The sequence below is a fragment of the Pseudorasbora parva genome, chromosome 9 (assembly GCF_024679245.1).
Source record: "Pseudorasbora parva isolate DD20220531a chromosome 9, ASM2467924v1, whole genome shotgun sequence".
Lineage (NCBI taxonomy): Eukaryota > Metazoa > Chordata > Actinopteri > Cypriniformes > Gobionidae > Pseudorasbora > Pseudorasbora parva.
The window spans coordinates 43,303,916-43,325,424 of record NC_090180.1 but is presented as its reverse complement, the minus strand read 5'-3'; the positions used below and the strand labels follow the sequence as shown (position 1 = coordinate 43,325,424).

The 21,509-nt window shown below is 36.9% G+C and overlaps 1 protein-coding gene across 1 annotated transcript; it reads right to left on the bottom strand.

Moving 5' to 3' along the window:
• Positions 1–297: 297 nt before the first annotated feature.
• On the bottom strand, positions 298–17,920 carry stap2a (signal transducing adaptor family member 2a). Its single transcript, XM_067452731.1, has 11 exons — positions 17,633–17,920; positions 14,340–14,411; positions 12,971–13,090; positions 9,693–9,749; positions 7,151–7,302; positions 6,221–6,352; positions 4,499–4,568; positions 4,316–4,418; positions 4,134–4,229; positions 3,105–3,236; positions 298–1,555 (listed from the first exon to the last, which is right to left on the bottom strand). Exons 1-11 carry the CDS (start codon positions 17,909–17,911, stop codon positions 1,500–1,502), a joined length of 1,269 nt encoding a protein of 422 aa, XP_067308832.1. The 5' UTR covers positions 17,912–17,920; the 3' UTR covers positions 298–1,499.
• Between the last annotated feature and the right edge of the window lie 3,589 nt (positions 17,921–21,509).

The window sequence follows — 21,509 nt, the reverse complement described above, 5'->3', positions numbered from 1 at the left end:
TTTACTTGAGTGTAGTTAAGCGTTTTCTAAGCAGTCCATTACAAACATTCGTCCCAGCAAAACTTTCATTTAATTAAGTTTAACTTGTAAAAAATTAACTTGTGTTTTAACTACACACTTGTGAAATTCTAGTCATCATGCGAAAGGTTTCTCACCATTAAATGAACGGAAGTCCTCAGTGTGACTGGTATGTTTCCCGTTTTCACTTTCAGTCGCAAGATGGCGGCAATGAACTGTTCTAACCGTCGGTTAAAACAGCAGTCGGTAACGTTACAGTCAAATAAAACTAACAGCGGATGAATTCTATAAAACCTTCCCTTTAATTCCCCCAAATATCACAGTTATAAATAGCAAGAAATTATTTTTAACATCACATGAAAACATATCTACAAAGTCACAGTTAGCACCATGCATGTTCATAAAACCGATAATGACAGTTGGTGAATTAATCATGAACACAAATGCAACCATTTCACAACCTATCTCTAAACGCTTACAACTCATACTCACTTCTAGAAGGCTGAATTGTCCTTTATATTCAAATACCATTTTTTAGCAAAACAAAAAACAAAAACTGCCAGGGCATTCTCCAGCAAATGTGTCCAAAAGCATCATTCAAATTTCAAAACATAGTAGGCTAGGTAGCCTACTCTACCGCGACACTCGGAAGCAGGGTCAAAAATGAACTTTTGCCACACCTCAAAATTTAAGACCATTTATATTTCTCACTGGTCATGACACATTTTTATATGTTTTTGTTTCACTTGTGACATTTGTCATAGCTACTGTCAGTGTGGGTCAGTTACAATTCTCTTTAAATCATATGTTCATGTTCCTAAAGTTACAAACATAAGTTGTTTTTCTTTGGAACTGAATAGTACTAGCAATGCCAAATTCCTGTGTTCGACTCCCAGGGAATGAACTGACTATACTATGTGTTTAATGTATGCCTAATGTAAGACGCTTTGGATAAAAGCAAAATCCAGATAGGCTATTTGCCCAATTTATATGTGCAGTTGGTGATGGGGAGTGTTAATTTTGGACCCTGCCCCGAACAACACATTCAGCATAGATCCGTTCTCTCCAGGTCACAGTTAGTGCTTGATTAAAACCAAATATTCATTGTGATGTGCTTAATTCTTTCTTAAATGTGTGAAAAGTTCCTCTCAACTCATGGTTTTGTCATTAGAAACCTGAGTGTCTTGTTAATTAAACTGAGAGAAAATTAGATATAAATAATATTGGCTCAGACTTTTCCTTTTTAATTTTCTGTAATCTCAAAGCATTGTTTGACCGCCTTATCATGGGGCAGGACAAGCTGGTGGATCGCAGCTCTCGTGTTATTAATAAAGTCAAATAAAGTGGCATTGTTTAAGTCACACTGAGGGAAGAATGTCGATTACAGGGAGTCCTTGTTCCTTCAACAGGACATCAGTCTTTATTGGAAGGCACTGGAAGAATGAGACGGCGAAGGGTGGGCAGAAGAAACAAGGAGGAAATTAATCTTGACTAGTCCGTCTCTTCTCCAGCTTCTGTTTAAGCTCGTCTGTGAGGCCTGATGGGAAGAGAACAGTTTTAGTCATATATTAAATATCCAGTCAAATTTTAACCCTCATGCTCTGTAAATAATTATTTTACTTTTGTATGTTTGGGTATCTAATGCAAAAAATAAACACTATTGTTAAAAAGTTTGAGCTCCCTAAGATTTTAAAAAAACCTTTTCAAAAGTCAAGTCAAGTCAACTTTATTTATATAGCGCTTTTACAATGGCGATTGTTTCAAAGCAGCTTCACAGTGTTAAACAGTAATATATTGCAACAAAATTTTATTCGGCTGTACAGTTGTTCTGGAGAAAAAGGTGAAGTTATCAGCTTATTTTAATTTATCATATAGCGACAATGTTGGCAGATCAGTATTATAGTTTAATTAAGACCTAATAAATTAATTTTATTTGGATATTTAGTTGAATAACTTACATAGAAATATTAGTGTCCCCAACTGAGCAAGCCAAGCCAAAGGCGACAGTGGCAAGGAACCAAAACTCCATCAGGGCATGATGGAGAAAAATAAACCTTGGGAGAAGCCAGACTCAGCCGGGGTGCCAGTTCTCCTCTGGCAAACTTACAGGTTAGAAATCATATTAGATCAAAATATTCAAAATGTCTGGGTATCACGTAAGAAACGTGTTTATTGAGGATCACACGTCGATTACAAAAGAATATAAATATTTGAAGGAAGCAATTAAAACAAGTCTCTTATGCTCACCAAGGCTGCATTTTTATTTATGAAAAAAAGTAAAAAAGATTATATTGCAAGATATTTTTTACAATCTATACTGTGTAATTTAATGAAAAACTTCTATTTTAATATATTTTTAAATTGAAAAAAAAAATTATCATCCCCAAACTTTTGAACGGTAAAAAGAATTAAATAACCAAATTTTAATTAAATAAATTAAATATACACACAAATAAAAATATCTAAATGATAATAATAATTAAAAAAAAGTATATCCGTGTGGAGCAATTTTATGATGGATAGATGCACTTTTACTTCAAAAATAAAAAATAATTTCAACTTCAAAACAGAAAACAGCCATTCAATGCCATTATAATGCTTGGATGAGTAGGACATCTTTTAATATAACTCTAATTATCCTCAATGGCTTGAGGGTTATGGCTATATTGGCTAATTTTCATTTTTGGGTGAACTACCCCTTTTAAGTTTTAGAGAAATTTACTTTAATAGAGGGACAGTAATCTCTCAAGTTGCATAAAAAAATGGAAGTTGGAATTAATTTTGAAGTTGAACGAGAATCTTATACAGTAGGTATGAAAAGGCATGAGGCTAAGTACATGATGACAAAATGGACATTTTTTGGGTGAATTATACCTTATAAATACTGCAAGCTAAGTCTTGAATAAAACCTTAAACCTTATATCGTGAACATCAACTATATCATCACATTTTTATATATGCAATATCTTAATATAACCATGTATCATTGCACCCCTACAATTTATAGGAAAAAATACTATAAAATTCCAAACTCAAAACAATGCTATCAAGTTGAAATGTTTTGAAGACAGTTTTGGAGCTCTTACTCTGAGAGAGAGGTGAGGGAGACAGAACCAGTCTTCTCATGGAGTTGGACGGAGAGCCAGATGGGGAAAAGGATCTTGTTGAGGGACTGGGAGATCTCGTCTGTGTCCGCAGTGTCCATCTGTCTGTACCTACTGAACGAACATACACAAACACGTCTGGTTCACTATCTTTGTGGGGACTCTCCATAGACGTAATGGTTTTTATACCGTACAAACCGTATCTACTATCCCCCTACACTGCCCCTGCCCCTAAACCTACGCATCACAGGAAACATTCTGCATTTTTACTTTTTTTAAAAACTCATCCTGTATGATTTATAAGCCCTTTGAAAAGTGGGGACTGCTGGCTGGTTCCCACAATGTAGGTAATCTCAGGTTTTACTATCCTTATGGGGACATTTGGTCCCCACAATGTAATATAAACAAGGGCGCACACACACACACACACACACACACACACACACACACACACACACACACACACACACACACACACACACACACACACACACACACACACACACACACACACACACACGTTGTGTTTCCATATTTTATGGGGAATTACTTTCCATAGGCGTAATGGTTTTTATACTATATAAACTCTATATTCTATCCCCACAAACTGCCTCTACCCCTAAACCTACCCGCATCTAGTGTTCACACATACTGTAGCCAGCATTTTCTCAAACTTTTCACAGTTATGCAATTCCTACAAGCCACAAATTGCTCAAACACACAGATTGAGACTTGTTTCATACTTGTGTTTCATACAAGAGTCACTACAGCATCCAAGTGCAACTGTTCCTGCATGCTGTTTGGCAGGAGCTTTGAAACTGATATAGCAGCTGATTTATCAGGAAAGTGCCCAAAATATCTGGATAAAAACCTGTGGGGTTTGACCGTCTTTTTTAAGCACTACACTATGCTATCATATGAAGCTGCAGCACTCTTGATACCTTTTCAATATATGAAGAAATATCAGCAGATGTCATTGTGTGACGCTGTGGAGCATGAGATGTGCGGTACCTTGTTTACGGGGCAGTGATGGAGCTCGAGAGAGAGGCCCAGCGGGAGCACAGTGCAGGGTTCGCTCTCCATTCTCATCGTTGGATGACACAAACGCTACAGGCAAAGGAAATTCAGATGCTGAGTTCAGTACAGTTCAGTGTTATTTTATGGCCCACTTTAACAATGTGTTTGTTACATACTGATGTTCTCCTCATAAGGCTCTTCTAATATGAAGGGCTGAAGAGTCCCGGCCGTTTTCTCCACGAGTGCATTGATGACATCATGCAGTGTGGGGCAGGGGATCTGGAGGAAAATAAAGAGGAGGAGTGAGGTTTGCCCAAGGTTGATGTTTTCTCTTTATTAAGATAGTCATATTTACATACTGGGTTTTCCACGTCGATGATGTAACCACCCTGCTGCTTCTGTGTCACTCTGTAATGCCTGAACACTGATCTGAAAAAGAAAAAACAAAACACAATGACTCTGTTCTAAACACTAGCGGGCCGTCTTCAATCCCATTAGGCTAATAAACTACCTACACAGCTACTTCCAAGTTCTACTTATCAAAAGTTTCTGGTAAGAGCGTCAGCACTCCATTAGTGAATATAAATGATGTTAAAGTAACACTGAATTGATCCAGTGACCCAGTATCGTTGTGAATCAATCCATTGAATTTTAGTAGAATTCCAGAAATCGTGAGGAAATCCAGTCATTTCACCCATGAAATCCAATGGACATCAAAATAAATAAAACAACGAAAAATTTAGTCATCGTGTCCATTTATGAGTTTATAATTAAATGCAGTGATAGCCTGGATGTCAGCTGAACTTAGCCCCGCCCACAACATTTTTAGGTCGGGCGGTTCGGTCTGGCCTCGCACCATAGAGGAGTAATTATCCCCGAACAGAAACTGTTCAGACCACTGAAATCATCAGGGCGGGCTTTAGACGATGACGGACAGATGATCAACAGTAACGTAATCATGCACGTCATCACATGGGCTTGGATTATATTTGTTCGGATCCTAAACGGAGAGCTTGTTTGTATATGCATTCACCTTCACTATTTCTCTCAAAAATGTACCATGTTGGGTAAGTACTCTGTGTATCATTAAATTATCCAACACCATCAAATATCGTTTATTCCAGCGTGTGTGCAGACAGGGTTGCCCAGTTTTTACAACAAAACCAGCCAACTACTAGCCCAAAACAATAGCTTTTCTGGGGGTTCTCTGGGGAAAAATGGTGTTTGGGGGGTAAAATGTGTGTTATTTTGGCAAGTTTGCCTGCTAAAATTTGCACTCATGGGTCTATATATCACATAATAGTCGCTTCAATCCGCGGACATAGAAAACCACCCGCGGTGAAAAACGCGGACTTGGCAACACAGTGCAGTTGAGCTCTGTTGACATTTGACAACTAACGTAATGTGTCGCTCCGTTGCTCTGATTGGTTGTAGGTCTATCCAATTGAGGTCTTTCCTGGTTCGGTTGAAACACACCCCATAATCACAGCTCAATGGAGCAGTTTCAGACTCATATTCTGACTAGAACTGAGTATAACCACATCAGGCTAGTGATCGCCCTTTATGATGACATAATAGAATCCAGTGATGATGTCATAATAAATAAACCCTGGGGAAATTCAGTCAATGTCAATTTAGGACATCATAATGAAAACCAGTGATGATGTCATAATGGCCACTTGTGATAAACTTGTCTAAAAACAAACACTGTAGAGTCAGTGGAAGAAATTAAGATGCCACGCAAGTTCAAACAACATGTCAAATATAATTAATTCAGAAGTAAAAGTTAAGAACTTTTTCCACTAATATGTGGAATGCTTTGTGTATTTTATGCTCCATTTTAATTAATTGGTGTCCAGTCTCCTGTGCGCGACATTTCACGAGCACTATCTGTGTAGTGTGCAGAGCTGCTGCCTATAAATAGCCGCTCTAATAAGTCACTTATGAGGTTCTTTTTGGTTTAGGATGCTGCTTTATAAGTCATCTGCCTGTGTAGATAGTAGACTACTCAATGATAAATTAAATAAACAGAAATAAATACTGAGAGAGACAGCGCGACAGAGATGTTTGAGTGTTTTTACCCGTTCAGGTCTTGTCGTGTGGTGACAGCGAGTGAAGATCCGTCCCGTCCCGGTCTGAGCAGCATGTTCCCGCAGTCTGGATGTCTTTCTAACAGCACCTCAGCTTCAGTTCGAGACACAGGCCGGAAACACCTGCCAAATAACATACACAATCACAACTACGGCAACATATTTGTCTTAAGTATCCACTAAGAATCCGTCCTTCAGATGAGATGTTAAACCGAGCTCCTGACTTGTCATTTAAAATCCCAGGATGTCCTCCGGAAAAAGAGTAGAGGTGTAACCCTTTCATCCTGGCCAAATTTGCCCATTGACCTCTGTCTATCAAGCCTCCTAATAATCATCAAATACTGATTGGCTTGGTCATCTGAATTTGGGAAATTTTTTGTGCAATTCCTTTCAACAATATGGGCCCTAAAAATGTCTAGAATAGGTTAACAATAAAGTACAAAAATAAAAAAAGTGTTTTTTTATGAGTAATAAGAACTGAAACCTTAGTAAGGAGTGTCACTTTTAACAAGAACATGTTAACGGCAGTAGCAAATACAGTCTGACACATCAACCACACCGCATATACCTCATAAAACATCAAAAATAATCCAAATAATGATATAAAAAACACTGTATAAACACTAAAACATCACATTAATTATAGTTCGGCTGCATGTTGTAGTTCTAAGAAATGCCATGTCAAATAAGAATCACACGGAAGAGTTCGCTTTTATTGTTTATTTTTATTGCTGGATAGCACACGGTGTAAATTCATGGAATTTTTTTATCACGCAGGCAAAAAAATTGTTTAGGAAAGTCACAGTGCTATTTCTGTAAGAGCGATAGGAATAGTGATGTTTTAGTAATGGATAAACACGCAGACGCTCAAGAATGTTATCTATGACCCCTCTCCACAAACACAGATAAACAGATACTCACGCAGGTATTTCCCCCACCAGCGGGAGCGAGAGAGGGGACGCGGGGGCTCTGGAAGACGCACGTGCCTTCCGACGCATTTTTTCTTTCTCCACGACTTCCTTCAGCATGTGCAGCTGCCCGGGCAGGAGGGTGAGAGTTGTCGGCACAGCCAGCTGGAATCAACCACAAAGTATATGTCAGTCTAATTTGCACGGATGAATATACTGGCCATAGTGACGCTTAATGCTCAGGGACTCTGATCTCTTTATCTGTGAAAACATGTGAGCAGCATCACTAAAGAAAGGAGTGCGTGGTGTTTCAGTGGTGTTGTTTTGATGTAGAGCCATTGGATATGATGGTGGATACTTTTTATAATACCTGATCATGTCACATTCACTTTATTGCATGTTTAAAGTCCAGCTAAATCTGATCGAGGGTGTGTTCACACTTGTAGTTTGGTTCTCATGGTTATTTTGGTTCCAGACCCAAAAAGAAAGTGATGCATTTTTGACTGTCAGTCCAAATCTGATTTTGTGCATATCCTAATTGAAATCCTATCAGATCATGTGAAAATAAAACAAACAAACAAATGAATGAGCTACATTCATATGTGGTTTGAAATCCTGTTCAAATCGCATTTCTGTAAACTGTTTCAGCCTGACTGCTCTGATATAATTGGTTGACACCGCGTGATTGACATGAACAGAGGCTGATAAAACAGTCGAAATTAATGTGGTTTAACGGCGATCAAATGGCCAATCAAATCAAAGTAGGCGGGGTTTACATTCTCTTTTGGCTCGCCATATGGCTATGCCATAGACCGTAAAAAAAAAAAAAAAAAAAGGTCTACACACACAGACACACAGACACAGAAGCGCGTCAATCTATCGCGTAATGCCGTTTGCGGAGAGACTATTCGTTCCGGTGAAATCACTAAACTAAATTGCACACACAAAATGCAACGTGTCCATGCTCTTTATATACAATCACTGATGAACATTTTAATGAAGAAAACTACATGAGCGGATTAGAACTGAACATTGAGACGATTTACTCAAAGTCTACTATTAGACCACTGAGGAACTCAAATATAAGCAGAGGATGTACTATTCACTCATGCAAAGAATCTCAGGACTAATAATATATTTGATGCAAATTAATGTAAATATCATTTGCAAATAGTCCCAAATAGATTATTTCCCAACTAGAATTAGACCTAGAATTTCCTTCCCTGTTCTGTTTGACCTGGTTATGGACTTGTTTTGAATTAGTCTATCATTTTAAATAAAAATGAAAACATTTATTATTTCAGTATTACATAATGATTTCATTTCTATACACTGTAAACATTTTTGGTTGGTTTTTGTTGGTTTAACTTAAAAAAGTAAGTAACCTGGTTGCCTTAAAATTTTGAGTTTATTGAAATTAAAAAATTGAGTTGATACAATGAAGGAAATTTGTTTAATAAATGGAAACTCAAAATATTTTTGTATCTGAATCACATAAAAAATTGATAAATCATGAAAATAGCACTATTTGGCATGTTTCGCTGCATAATCAGAAATAAAACACACACAATTACCCAATATGCTTACAAAATCTTTAAATAATATTTTAATAAAGGTTGTCGAATCTCAAAATTGTCATTGTATTAACTCAAATTTTTAATTTCAATGAACTCAAAATTTTAAGGCAACCAGGTAACTCTTTTTCTAAATATTTTTTTACAGTGTAGGCTATATTTATTAGTACACAATTACCATCGCACACCTGTTGGTAATAGATCGGTGCGAAGGACGAAAGATAACCAAATCCAAAAATCTCAAAAATGTATTGACAATATAAAAAAACAAAACAAAAAGTAGGCAAGAGAAGCCTGTATGAATCATTCATGTTCAGAAAGGAATGTTCCAATTCAGAGGAACAGTTCATGTTCAGAAGAAACATTCATGTTGAAGAACTGTTAATAATAAAGATTGAGAAGATTGGACTTGTTGTTTTGGGAATACTTGATTTGGCCCAGCCTGACCCAGAGTCTACCTCCAGCGCCCCCCATGTAAATTGAGTTTGAGACCCCTGGTTTAAAATAACTCTGAGTTTTCTCTCTGAATATGTTAAAATGTATTTTTTTCCTGTGATCAAAGCTGGTATATTTTGAGGAAACCATGGTAGATCTTTAATGATCGTGTCTCTTTTGAATTTTTTTTGTACCAACCCAAAACTTAACGTAAATGGTCTAGATATCAGATATTCAGCAATTTAAAAAGTCATGAAAGAAACAACGGTATCGACTGAATTCTTGGAAACTGGTCATAAAACTCAAAGTCTCCTGTAGCTCAAAGGTCTCAGATCTGATTAAACAACTCAGAACAGCAATTATACAAGACTGTGTTAAAAACAAACAAAAAACGTCTGACTGAAATTCATTGTTCTGCAAGAGAAGCTGTAAGTCTTTAGCACTAAGCCAGTATTCCCACTCCTTTTCTTGCAGGAAATACCCAAATCTGTAAAGAATATATGTAATCTTCTGTTAAAAAACAAATATTCATTTGAATGAACTCACATCTACGACAGAGTAGAGAAAACCTTTCCACAGCTCTCGCGCCTCGAGATTTGGTGCCTGAGAGGAAACAGAGAGAGAGTCATTCATTATATTATTAACTATAATTAATGCACATATTTCCTTACACCACTGCATTACATTACAGTCATATAGTATAACACAGCCCAATTAGATTACATGTATTAATTATCCAAGGTGATAAACTACACAGTTGATTCATCCATTCATCATTTAAAAAAAAGAAAAGAAATTCACTCAGAAAGCATGCATTAAATTGATCAAAAGCAATAGTAAATACTTGTATAAAAAGTATATTTCAGTTAAATTTTGTATCACGGTTTGCATAAAAATATTAAGTAGCACAACTGTTTTCAAAATGTATTATAATAATAGTAAACATTTCTTGCGCACAAATTCATCATATCAGAATGATTTCTGAAGGATCGTGTGACACTGAAGACTGGAGGAATGATGCTGAAAATTCAGCTTTGCATTATACATTTTAAAATATATTTAAATACATTTTAATAATATTTTACAATATACACTGTTGTATTTTTGATCAAATAAATGGAGCAGAAGAGATTTCCTTCAAAAACAAAACCTCCCAAACTTCTGACCTGTAGTGTAGGCGTTGGATTTTCCAGTTTAAACATTTATTTGTGCATTTCTTTGAGGTATGGAAGGACTGCTCATAGGTTTTGTAAGAGGAAGTATCAAAGTACTGTGATAGTCAATGTCGTGGAGAGTGTTTTTGTGCCTCTTTGTGTTGGGAATCTTTTTACAATCTCTCTAGCAGACCTCTGATCAACCCTCATTCTGAATGCAAAATAAACCAAGAGTTTCCAGAGCAAAGTCTACAGTATTCAATGGCTGATAGTGATCCAATACAGTACAGCAAGTGCTGTTTAGTCTTGAACTGACCATAAAATGACCTGGAGCTGCCTGGAAGTGTTATTACTGGCATCAGATGAGCGGCGCATAAACAATAATAAAATACTGTCCAGTGAAACCGAAACACTCTATTGCGTGTCGAAGGTAAATTCTAGGGAGAGGTTTGTGAAGAGTGAAAAACACATATTTGCTCATTCTGGAGAGGGTGACGGGATTGGAGCGTGTCTCAAAGATATAGTTCAAGCATTCAGTTAGGAACTTATTGTTTCAAGAAAGCGCTTGACATTTTAGAGTGTGTTGGCAGGTTTGGCTTGATTAAAGGGGGGATGAAATGAGAAATCAACTTTCCCTTGAGCTTTTGATTTATATAAAAGGTCACGGTAATTTAAGAATATCCTGTCATTTTTAGAGCTGAAAACTTCCTTGTTAGACAAAGAAAAGCTTTTATACACACCAGGCCCAGAAAACGATCGAGTGCCGTATCTTCATGTCATCGTGTTGCAAAACAGCGACTCTACAGAATAATAAGCACGTCTAATTCAATAGCCCCGCCCACCGACTCATGGAGCTGATCGGATCACACTAGCCAGCAGCAATAAACATACAAAGAAGATAGCAAGATATTGTGGAAGAACACACTCGCTGCATAAGCTTCCGTCGGATCCTAATATTAGGAATGTGTGACCCTTCATTTATTTTTAATTAAGTTTCAGCTCAGTGGGGAAGACCGTACGCGTGTTCGCTTCATTTCACTGCCGAATCGTTTGTAAACTAGTTGCGCTGGATCTGCAGACATATTGAGATTAAAACACAATGTCGTGCCTTCTATATTGGATCCGACAGGAATTGTGCAACACACTTATGTGAGTAAAACATCTTTTTTATATGTAATAGTAGTCCCGGGGCTGTGTGTTTTCCAGACGGGCTACCAAAATGTACACCGGTCAGCAGGCCGGTAAATCTCAAACAGTGAAATAATATTCCTTTCTTGATCTGGGCGTGTGTGTGCGTGTATGTGTGTGTGAGAGAGAGTGTGCGCGAGGTTCATGCTTATACCCACCGATCGGGCGGGCCAAATAATACAAAAATAATATTCCAATCATTCGTGGGTGGATGAGAAATAAATCATTGTGTTTGTTTGATAAAGACGTTTACGAGTCCTGGGATCGAGAGAATAATTCCGGTTGTTGCTTTCAAATCAATCCATCCCTCATGTCACTGAACTGAACAGGGGAGCTGAAGCTCATTAAATATGCAAATCTTATCCAATCCTAGCCGTGGGCGTTTACTTCCAAGTCTTCAGTGTGGCACCAAAACCCTGCGTTTAGGAGTCTCAAAACCAGTGTAGAAAATAGCCTATTAGTTATTAGTTATGATGTTCTTGGATGTAAAAACCACACAAACGCCATAAGTTGACCTCAGACAACAGTATAAAAAAGCCAGTTCATGATACCGTTTAAACAAACTCTTTTGCGATTGCTCTGTTAGTGCGGTTCATTTAAATAAGTGTAAATGCTACAATCTGGACCCTGGTGTGCAGTGCACCATACCACTGGACCGCCATCATAAGAGCTACGTTATAGTTCATTACAAGCATCAGAACCTTACAGCAGATCTTTGTTTGTGTGTGTAATGAACAAATTCCTAGCACAGTTTTAGTGCATTTAGTCAAAAATACAGCATTGTTTTGGATGTTCGATAAGTTCCATCGCTAAATGTGTCCTAAAAGTATCATAAATGTGTCATTTTTTTCACACCAAAAGTGAAACAAATAAGCCTCAGGCTGAAGGAAATGCAAATTCTCGCCTGCTGCTATTCTGGATTGCAGAAGAATAGGATGCAAGAGAAGAAAGTTCCGCACTTTTACTTCAGCATGAAAATGAAGATGTTTATCGAATGTATTTTTTTAACTTAGTTTGGTTGAATTGGATCCTCAAATGTCAGCAGTAAAGACATTGGTTAATAAAGTAAGACTAAATTCAAAGTATATGTGTAATTTAATATATTAAATGATGGCAGGCTTGCGTAATATTCTAAGTTTGCATGTCATTGTTGTTATTCATTTTGAGGAATACTAAATCTGTTTTTGTGCAAGTAAGTAAATGAGTTGAGTAAATCCATGCTCACATTTAGTCTAGAACTACAATAACCATCAAGTTGACACAACACGCACAATGCCTCTGCACAACTCATTTCGCATCAAATTTAAAAGTAATAAATTACTTTTCTAGGTACTTGAAAAAAGTAATCAGATTACGTAACTTGTAATGTGTTACCCCCAGCACTGTGGTGAATATCCATCAGGCGGTCGGTGGGTGTGAGGCCGAGATTTATGTGCATTAGGGAGTGAGATGTGTGTGTACTGACAGACATTTGATACTCACAGTGAGTTTGATTTCTCCATCCTTCATGCGGAGGTTTAATCTGGCAGCTTCAAGATTCCTATCACGACTCGGGTCATCGATCAGAGACACAAACCCACTCAGATCCAACTTCTCTACATACTATTTAGAAAACACACACAAGCAGAGCGACATTTAATATAAAGGAAACAATGAATCCAAAAGTGCCTTTTTCAAACCCGACTGACTTCCGTGAAACACAAAAAAAGAGGATTTTTGGCAGAATGGCTAGCATCCATGATTTAATTATCATTTTAAATAATAATCAAATATTTGTATGTTGAATATTATAATTACAAATCTCTATTTTATTATAATTAAAATTAATATATCAAAATTATAAATATAGTAATAATAAATACTCATACACACACAAATAAATAAATCATTGCAATGATACTATTTTACTCTAAAATAATTTTATTTAACAAAAATTTTAAAATTGCAATACTAATATCTTTATTGCTTTGCTTTCAAATGTTAAATTAATGTGGTTTAATTTTGGATGACATTATTATTATTATTATTATTTACATGGGTTACACTTCTCAGGTTCAAAAATACGGAGTTATAAAAATAAATAAATAAATAAATAATATAAATACAAGGCGGGGTGGGGGTCTTCACAGATTTGTACAAAACCATCTGTGAGGACCCACATTTTATCATCATCGTGATCGATTAATGGAAAAGAGCAGCTTGGACATTCTGCCAAACATCTCATTTTATGTTTCACAGAAGAATGAGAAGCATATTTGGAATGGCATGAAGGGGTGTAAAACTTTCATTTTGAGGTGAACTATTCCTTTAACATTAAAAACACAACCCAGAATACCACAACGTAAAGAAATGATCAAATGTGTACCATCAACGCAATGTATGTTGCTTTGTATAAAAATGTCTCCCAAATATATGTGACCAGTGAATAAAGGCTTAGGCCGGTTCCTAACACAAAGAATAAACACACTAGAGTTTGTTCATGATCACATTCCACGAATAGGCTATGTAAATAAGTTCCCACACACGTGCGATTGTTCAGAAAACTCTTTGCATGCCACTTTCTCTTTTTTCCTCCTCTAGATTAACCTTCCCATCTCTGGCTGAGGTTATAGAGACACTGCTATCTTGATGGGTTCAGAGGGAAAATCAATACTCAAACCACAATTAAGTAGAGCCTGATAAAACTCGGACTCTTTGCCATCTGCTCTCCTCGGCTGAGTGCGCTTATGGAGATGATAAGGTTACGATGGACTTTAGACTTGAAGGGGATTTGCAGAAAATTTCCTTCCAGATCTCTCCTAATGCTCCACAGATTGACAGAGGATTGTATACCCCAGAACGTGTCACTTACATGTGTGTCCTTAGAGTTGTTGAAGAAGTAGAGTGTGTTTCCACATAAACAGGTCCATAAACGTCGAGCTACCTGCATCAGGAGAAAACAAAAGCAACATTTTCATATCTAGTCTCAAGTAAATGCGAGATCTGCACGTTCTGACTCTATATGCATAAATGTACACAAACGTGACACTAAATCATCTCTCTCTGGAGGACGGTTAAACATCTATTCAGAGCTCTAGCGCGTAATGTTGACTTGGTAATGCTCTGACAAATGGCAGTGGTCTCTGCATAGATTACCGCTCTTCTGTCTGTAATTCTTGGTTCTGTCTGGCTCAATCCTGATCTCAATGGCAGCTCATGTCTCCCAGGGGCACAGATTTCTCTCACACACACACACACACACACACACACACAAACACACACGCCTGCCCGGAGCACAGCTGTCCTAAATCTGAGTCCCACCCCCCTACACACCCCCGACACACAATGTGCACCTGAACCCCGATATTCCCTGCTGAATATACGATTTGTGTATGTGGCTCTCTTTGTCACCTTTGTACTTTGGATAATATTTTAGTTTGGCTGCAATTTATACTATTTTAGTTGAACACTAAACTATTTTATTTTATTTGTCTGAACATACACACACACACATTTTTATATTATGACTTTATACACATATATATAACACTACAGTGCACAAATATACATGTGCATTTTATATATATATATATATATATATATATATATATATATATATATATATATATATATATACACACACACACACACACACACACACACACATATACACACATTTATGAAGTAAATACCTTAATTTTAATATTAGGAATAACTTAGAGACAAATAAAAATAATAAATTAAATATTTTGTATTAAAATATGGAACTAATATCTAGTAAGTATTTAAGTATTTAGGTATATACATTTTATTATATATCTATAGAATGACAAATTAATCAGTGAAATTAAACAAACACTTATTTCATAAAGTGTTTACTTGATTTCCTAAACATGTGCATTATGCAGTGGCTACGAGGTTGGTTTGTAAATTATTTTTAATCTGCAGGCTATTTATTAACCAGATTAGTAACTTCAGTCCAGCTCAAAGTTACATAAAAACAGAATCCACAAACGTGCACTGATGAAGACAACAATGATGAAGACTCATGATGAAGACAACAATGATGAAGACTCATGATGAAGACTCATGATGAAGACAACACTGATGAAGACTCATGATGAAGACAACAGTGATGAAGACTCATGATGAAGACACCAGTGATGAAGACTTGTGATGAAGACAACAGTGATGAAGACTCATGATGAAGACAACAATGATGAAGACTCATGATGAAGACAACACTGATGAAGACTCATGATGAAGACAACAGTGATGAAGACTCATGATGAAGACAACAGTGATGAAGACTCATGATGAAGACACCAGTGATGAAGACTTGTGATGAAGACAACACTGATGAAGACAACACTGATGAAGACTCATGATGAAGACAACACTGATGAAGACTCATGATGAAGACTCATGATGAAGACAACACTGATGAAGACAACACTGATGAAGATTCATGATGAAGACAACACTGATGAAGACTCATGATGAAGACTCATGATGAAGACAACACTGATGAAGACAACACTGATGAAGACTCATGATGAAGACAACACTGATGAAGACAACACTGACGAAGACAACACTGACGAAGACAACACTGACGAAGACTCATGATGAAGACAACACTGATGAAGACTCATGATGAAGACAACACTGATGAAGACACCACTGATGAAGACACCACTGATGAAGACTCATGATGAAGACACCACTGATGAAGACACCACTGATGAAGACAACACTGATGAAGACACCACTTATGAAGACTCATGATGAAGACACCACTGATGAAGACACCACTGATGAAGACACCACTGATGAAGACACCACTGATGAAGACAACACTGATGAAGACTCATGATGAAGACAACACTGATGAAGACAACACTGATGAAGACTCATGATGAAGACTCATGATGAAGACTCATGATGAAGACTCATGATGAAGACTCATGATGAAGACACCACTGATGAAGACACCACTGATGAAGACTCATGAAGACAACACTGATGAAGACTCATGATGAAGACAACACTGGCGAAGACACCACTGATGAAGACACCACTGATGAAGACTCATGATGAAGACAACACTGATGAAGACTCATGATGAAGACACCACTGATGAAGACAACACTGATGAAGACACCACTGATGAAGACTCATGATGAAGACACCACTGATGAAGACACCACTGATGAAGACTCATGATGAAGACAACACTGATGAAGACACCACTGATGAAGACACCACTGATGAAGACAACACTGATGAAGACAACACTGATGAAGACACCACTGATGAAGACTCATGATGAAGACACCACTGATGAAGACAACACTGATGAAGACTCATGATGAAGACACCACTGATGAAGACAACACTGATGAAGACAACACTGATGAAGACACCACTGATGAAGACACCACTGATGAAGACTCATGATGAAGACACCACTGATGAAGACAACACTGATGAAGACAACACTGATGAAGACACCACTGATGAAGACACCACTGATGAAGACTCATGATGAAGACACCACTGATGAAGACACCACTGATGAAGACACCACTGATGAAGACTCATGATGAAGACAACACTGATGATCAAGACTTCTAAATGACTGTAATGTTCAAGAATCGGTCATATTAAATGACAGCTGGCATCACTGTCTGCAGCAGATCGCAGTGAACTCCGGTATAAACCCCTTCTGATAAGAGACGCCTGTGTCTGGGATTGAATTCTTGATGATTACGCATCATATTAATCACACACTTTACACTGCATGTGGTCTGCATTAAGGTGTGTCCATTCCACAACCAGAGCAGCTGAATTTAAAGCACCCAACAGGCAAAATAAGAGCTCAAATATGAGTTATGCCATTTATAGAGCTGTCAGACAGCGGCATCGCGAATGCCACAGAGCTACAACGTCAGCTCATTCTTCAATAAATGCTAGAATTAAAATTCAGAATCAACATTTGAGTAGTGCCTTAACAAACGGATAATATTAAGACAGCTGAATGAGCTGATCCATGCAAACCTCGCCCATGTCCAAACAATACGCGCTTGAAGCATGTGCCATGCAGCTGCGCGTGATGACATGATCAAATGAAGAGTTTGACATGATGTCGTAATGGTCGCTCACCTTCTCTTTCACTCCTCTTTTCTCCAGGTATCCCTCGTAATAACACGGCGGCAGCTGCGCTTTCGGGTTCCCGGTGCGCGCGTTCGCGGGCGCCGCCGCCATGACTCGAGCAGCTCTGCCCGTTACTGACACACAGTCTCTCACACACACACACACCCACCTCAGTAGCGGGACAAAGAGCCGCTGGATGATATTACTGCCCGGGAAACGACACGCCTTCTTTGGGTGAGAGATGGATGGCAGTGGATATGCGTGATTAATCTCGTCACTGACACGCATTCAGGGACTCAACACACCCGAGAGTCAATATGCCATCTGGGATTACATTATAACCCGCAGGCAAATCTTATCTTGTGGAAAATATGTGAGGTTATGATATAATGTTCATTTTTTGATGTCTACTCTAAGAAAGGAGTTTATTCTACTGTAATTCAGTTGGTGCTGTTACAAATAATACATATAAGTATTATAAATTACATACCAATATACACATTACAAATGCATTTAAGTATTGATATAATTTAAAATATACAACATATTAGCATTGAAAAACAACCTATGCTTATTTTTATATTATGAATAACACACAATGTACACTGTAAAAAAGAAAAAAGAAAAAAAAGAAAAGGTGAAACTGAAAACTCACCTTTTTCAACCCAACTCCAACTGAAAATTTTCTAGTGACTGATTACATCTAAATTTGTCAGTCCTCCAAATTGAATTGATGCAATTTAATTTAATTAAATTTTTGATGTGATCAGTCACTAGAAAATTTTCAGTTGGAGTCAATTTTTTTTTTTGTCTTTTTTTTTTTTTTTTTTTTTTTTACAGTGTATTAATAAAAACGTTTTCCCTTTTTTCAGGCATTTTATTTTATACACAAAATTCTAAAATATAGGCTATAAATTACTATCAAAACTTTATGATATAAAGTAGTGACTTCTAGAATAATTAGTTCTTTGCTCTAGCGATTAACAAATGAACACCTAATCAACCATATATTTTTTATTATTTCAATTTTATAGCCTAAATTCAATTTTAAATAATTATTTTTTAACTATTTTTTTTAATATATTTGTGCGGTATACATACAGTATATAAAACCATTCAAAAGTTTGGGATCAGAAAGATTTTTAAAAAGATTTTTAAAAGAAGTGTCTTACGCTTACCAGGGACGCATTTATTTAATTAAAATACAGTAAAAACAATAATATTGTGAACTATTATTACCTTATTTAAATGTATTTTAAAATGTATTCTAGTTTATTCTTGTGATGTAAACCTGAATTTTCAGCATCATTACTCCAGGCTTCAGTGATCCTTCAGAAATCATTCTGATAAACAGTTATTATTATTAACATCGTTGAAAACTGTTGTCAATGTTTTTTTCCAGGATTCTTTGATAAACAGAAGGTTCAAAAGAACAGAATGTATTTGTAATAGTCCTCTTTGTAACAGTACATCATACGCCTGTACAGTCACTCTTGATCAATTTAGAGCATCCCCGCTGAATAGAGGTATTCATTTCTGTCCACAAAATACAACAACAATTCTTACTGACCCAAAACTTTGGTATGTGTATAATGTTACAAAAGGTTTCTATTTCAGATCTTCTTTTTTTACTTTCTATTCATCAAAGAATCCATCTTAAATTGTACATAATAGATTCCACATTGATGATAATAAGAAATGTTTCCTGAGCAGCAAATCCTCATGTTAGAATGATTTCTGAAGGATCATGTGACACTGAAGACTGGAGTTATGATGCTGAAAATTCAGCTTTGATCACAGGAATAAATTACATATCAAAAAATATTCAAGAAAACAGGTAATTTTAAGAAAATGTCACAACAGGTATTTTTTTACTGTATTTTTGGTCAAGTAAATGCAGCCTTAGTGAGCACAAGAGACTTCTTTAACACAAAAAAAACTCCCGAGCTTTTCACACTCACACTCAGCGCTGAGAGAAACCCGCTCAGAACGAGCACTGACAAAAGAAAAACACAGAGCATTAAAGTTTCCACCTTTATTTAAAATGAAAAATATACAATGTTCCCTGCACATTTTTATAACAAAACATAAATCACAAATGGATTACGCAGGAAATACTGAATCAAAGAAGCATTCTTTCTGAAACACTTCCTCAAACACATGACTGGCCTAACAATGTTTACCAGGGACAACAACAGGCACAGGCAAGGGTTTCCATCACATATAATACAGTCTACCCATAATAAAATATTACTTTTAAATGTAGTGTGTGCAGAAAGCATGTAATATGCTGAGCGTCCTACAGTAGGAAGCAGCTTTTAAAGACGTGCAAGGAAAAAGAGGGATAACTCAGAGCAAGAGCTCACCGAAACACAATGACGCAGGGAAAGTAATGCGTTTACTTTACAAAAGCTGGTCACACTGGTTTCTTTCCGGGTTACCTGACTGGCATGAAATCAGATCCGCTGACTAATGCAAATGTAAAAGAACACAAGTAAAAGAGAAAGAGGTGCAGGCAGGATCTTTAGCTGCTGAAATCATTTTGGGTCGTTTTTCACTGTGGTACGTTCTCTCCAGAGTCCCTTACATACATTGACCTATTACTGCATTATAACGCATAACAATAAACGATATGCTCCGATTTATTAATTTAACTACAGTAACTCTGGGCAGATTACAACCTGATCCCAGTTTTCAATGGACACCAGTTTACAGTCCTTCGTGCCAAGTTTCCAGTAACTGAAAAACTAAAAAGAACAAGAAATCTAAAATATGATCAATATGCCCTGAAAATGCTAGATAATATAAATCAGTCCAATCTCTCCATTTGGCATGTTGTTCAAAGATACAGTCTGTCCTTTAAAAAGTGGCGATATTTAATGCATAAGTTCTACAGAGGCCCTGAAGGGACACGGTGACAGAAAACAATACAAGATGGGAGGAAAAATGATACGTCAATGCCTTTGCGTTCTCTCGGAAGTGTTTCGCGCTCCCCAGAGAAACGAATGCAAAAACTCTGAAAGCTTTGAAACTTTGAGCTTGGATACAAAAGCATTGACGTTCTGAGCTCATTGCGAACGAACAAAAATTTCTTGGGGGAATGTGCAAGTTTTGCGAAGGAACGTTCAGGAAGTTTCTTGGAAGAACACAAAAAAGTTTTGAAACGCAGTGACATGTTGAGTTCTTTGTGAGCAAATGCAAAGTTTCTTGAGAGAACAAACATTTTATGAATAAACGCAAAGTTACTCAGGGGAACTCAAACTGTCCCTTTAGGGGCTCCGTAGCTGGTCAATTTTTTTTTCTAACTACAAAATAAATCATAATGTACTATACAATCGGTTTAATAACATCATTATTGTAATGCAAAGACTAACACAAAATCCAGCATGACTTTAAATACAAAGATATATTATGTAAACATTAGCTTGGTTGGTTTATCCATGACGACGACACCACTCAGGAGCAGAACAAATTTGCATCAGCTGTATATATATCCATATATGTCAACACTTTATGCAGAGACATTTTCTCTGCACATGCTGAATTATATGAATAAGTCCCTCCCAGTGAGTTTATCTGTACGGTAAGACTACAACAAACATACCTTTCCCTGAGAGATAGAAACTGAACCAGGGTCAGTGGTTAAAGGGAACTTCTGAATTCCCTATTTGAGGAAGGGAAACAGATTAAAGCCGTATAAACCCAGAAGACAAACAAACAGAATCACAAAAATTGCTTCACACACTTCATTTCCCTTTTTTTAAGAACCTGACATCCCTGTGGAGCGTTAATATGTGTAATCCGAGGGATTTCATAAACCGCAGCCGTAACACTACGAGGCTTTAGATGTGTTCTCGAAAACACGAGTACAGTGCAGAAGTGGATT

Excerpts from the sequence above, each read along its gene's own strand:
- stap2a (XM_067452731.1), bottom strand. The coding sequence starts at position 17,911 with ATGCGTGTCAGTGACGAGATTAATCACGCATATCCACTGCCATCCATC. Across the intron at positions 14,412-17,632 it reads AAAGAGGAGTGAAAGAGAAG|GTAGCTCGACGTTTATGGAC; the intron begins GTGAGCGACCAT and ends CTCCTGATGCAG. Across the intron at positions 4,569-6,220 it reads ACACGACAAGACCTGAACGG|ATCAGTGTTCAGGCATTACA; the intron begins GTAAAAACACTC and ends TTTCTTTTTCAG.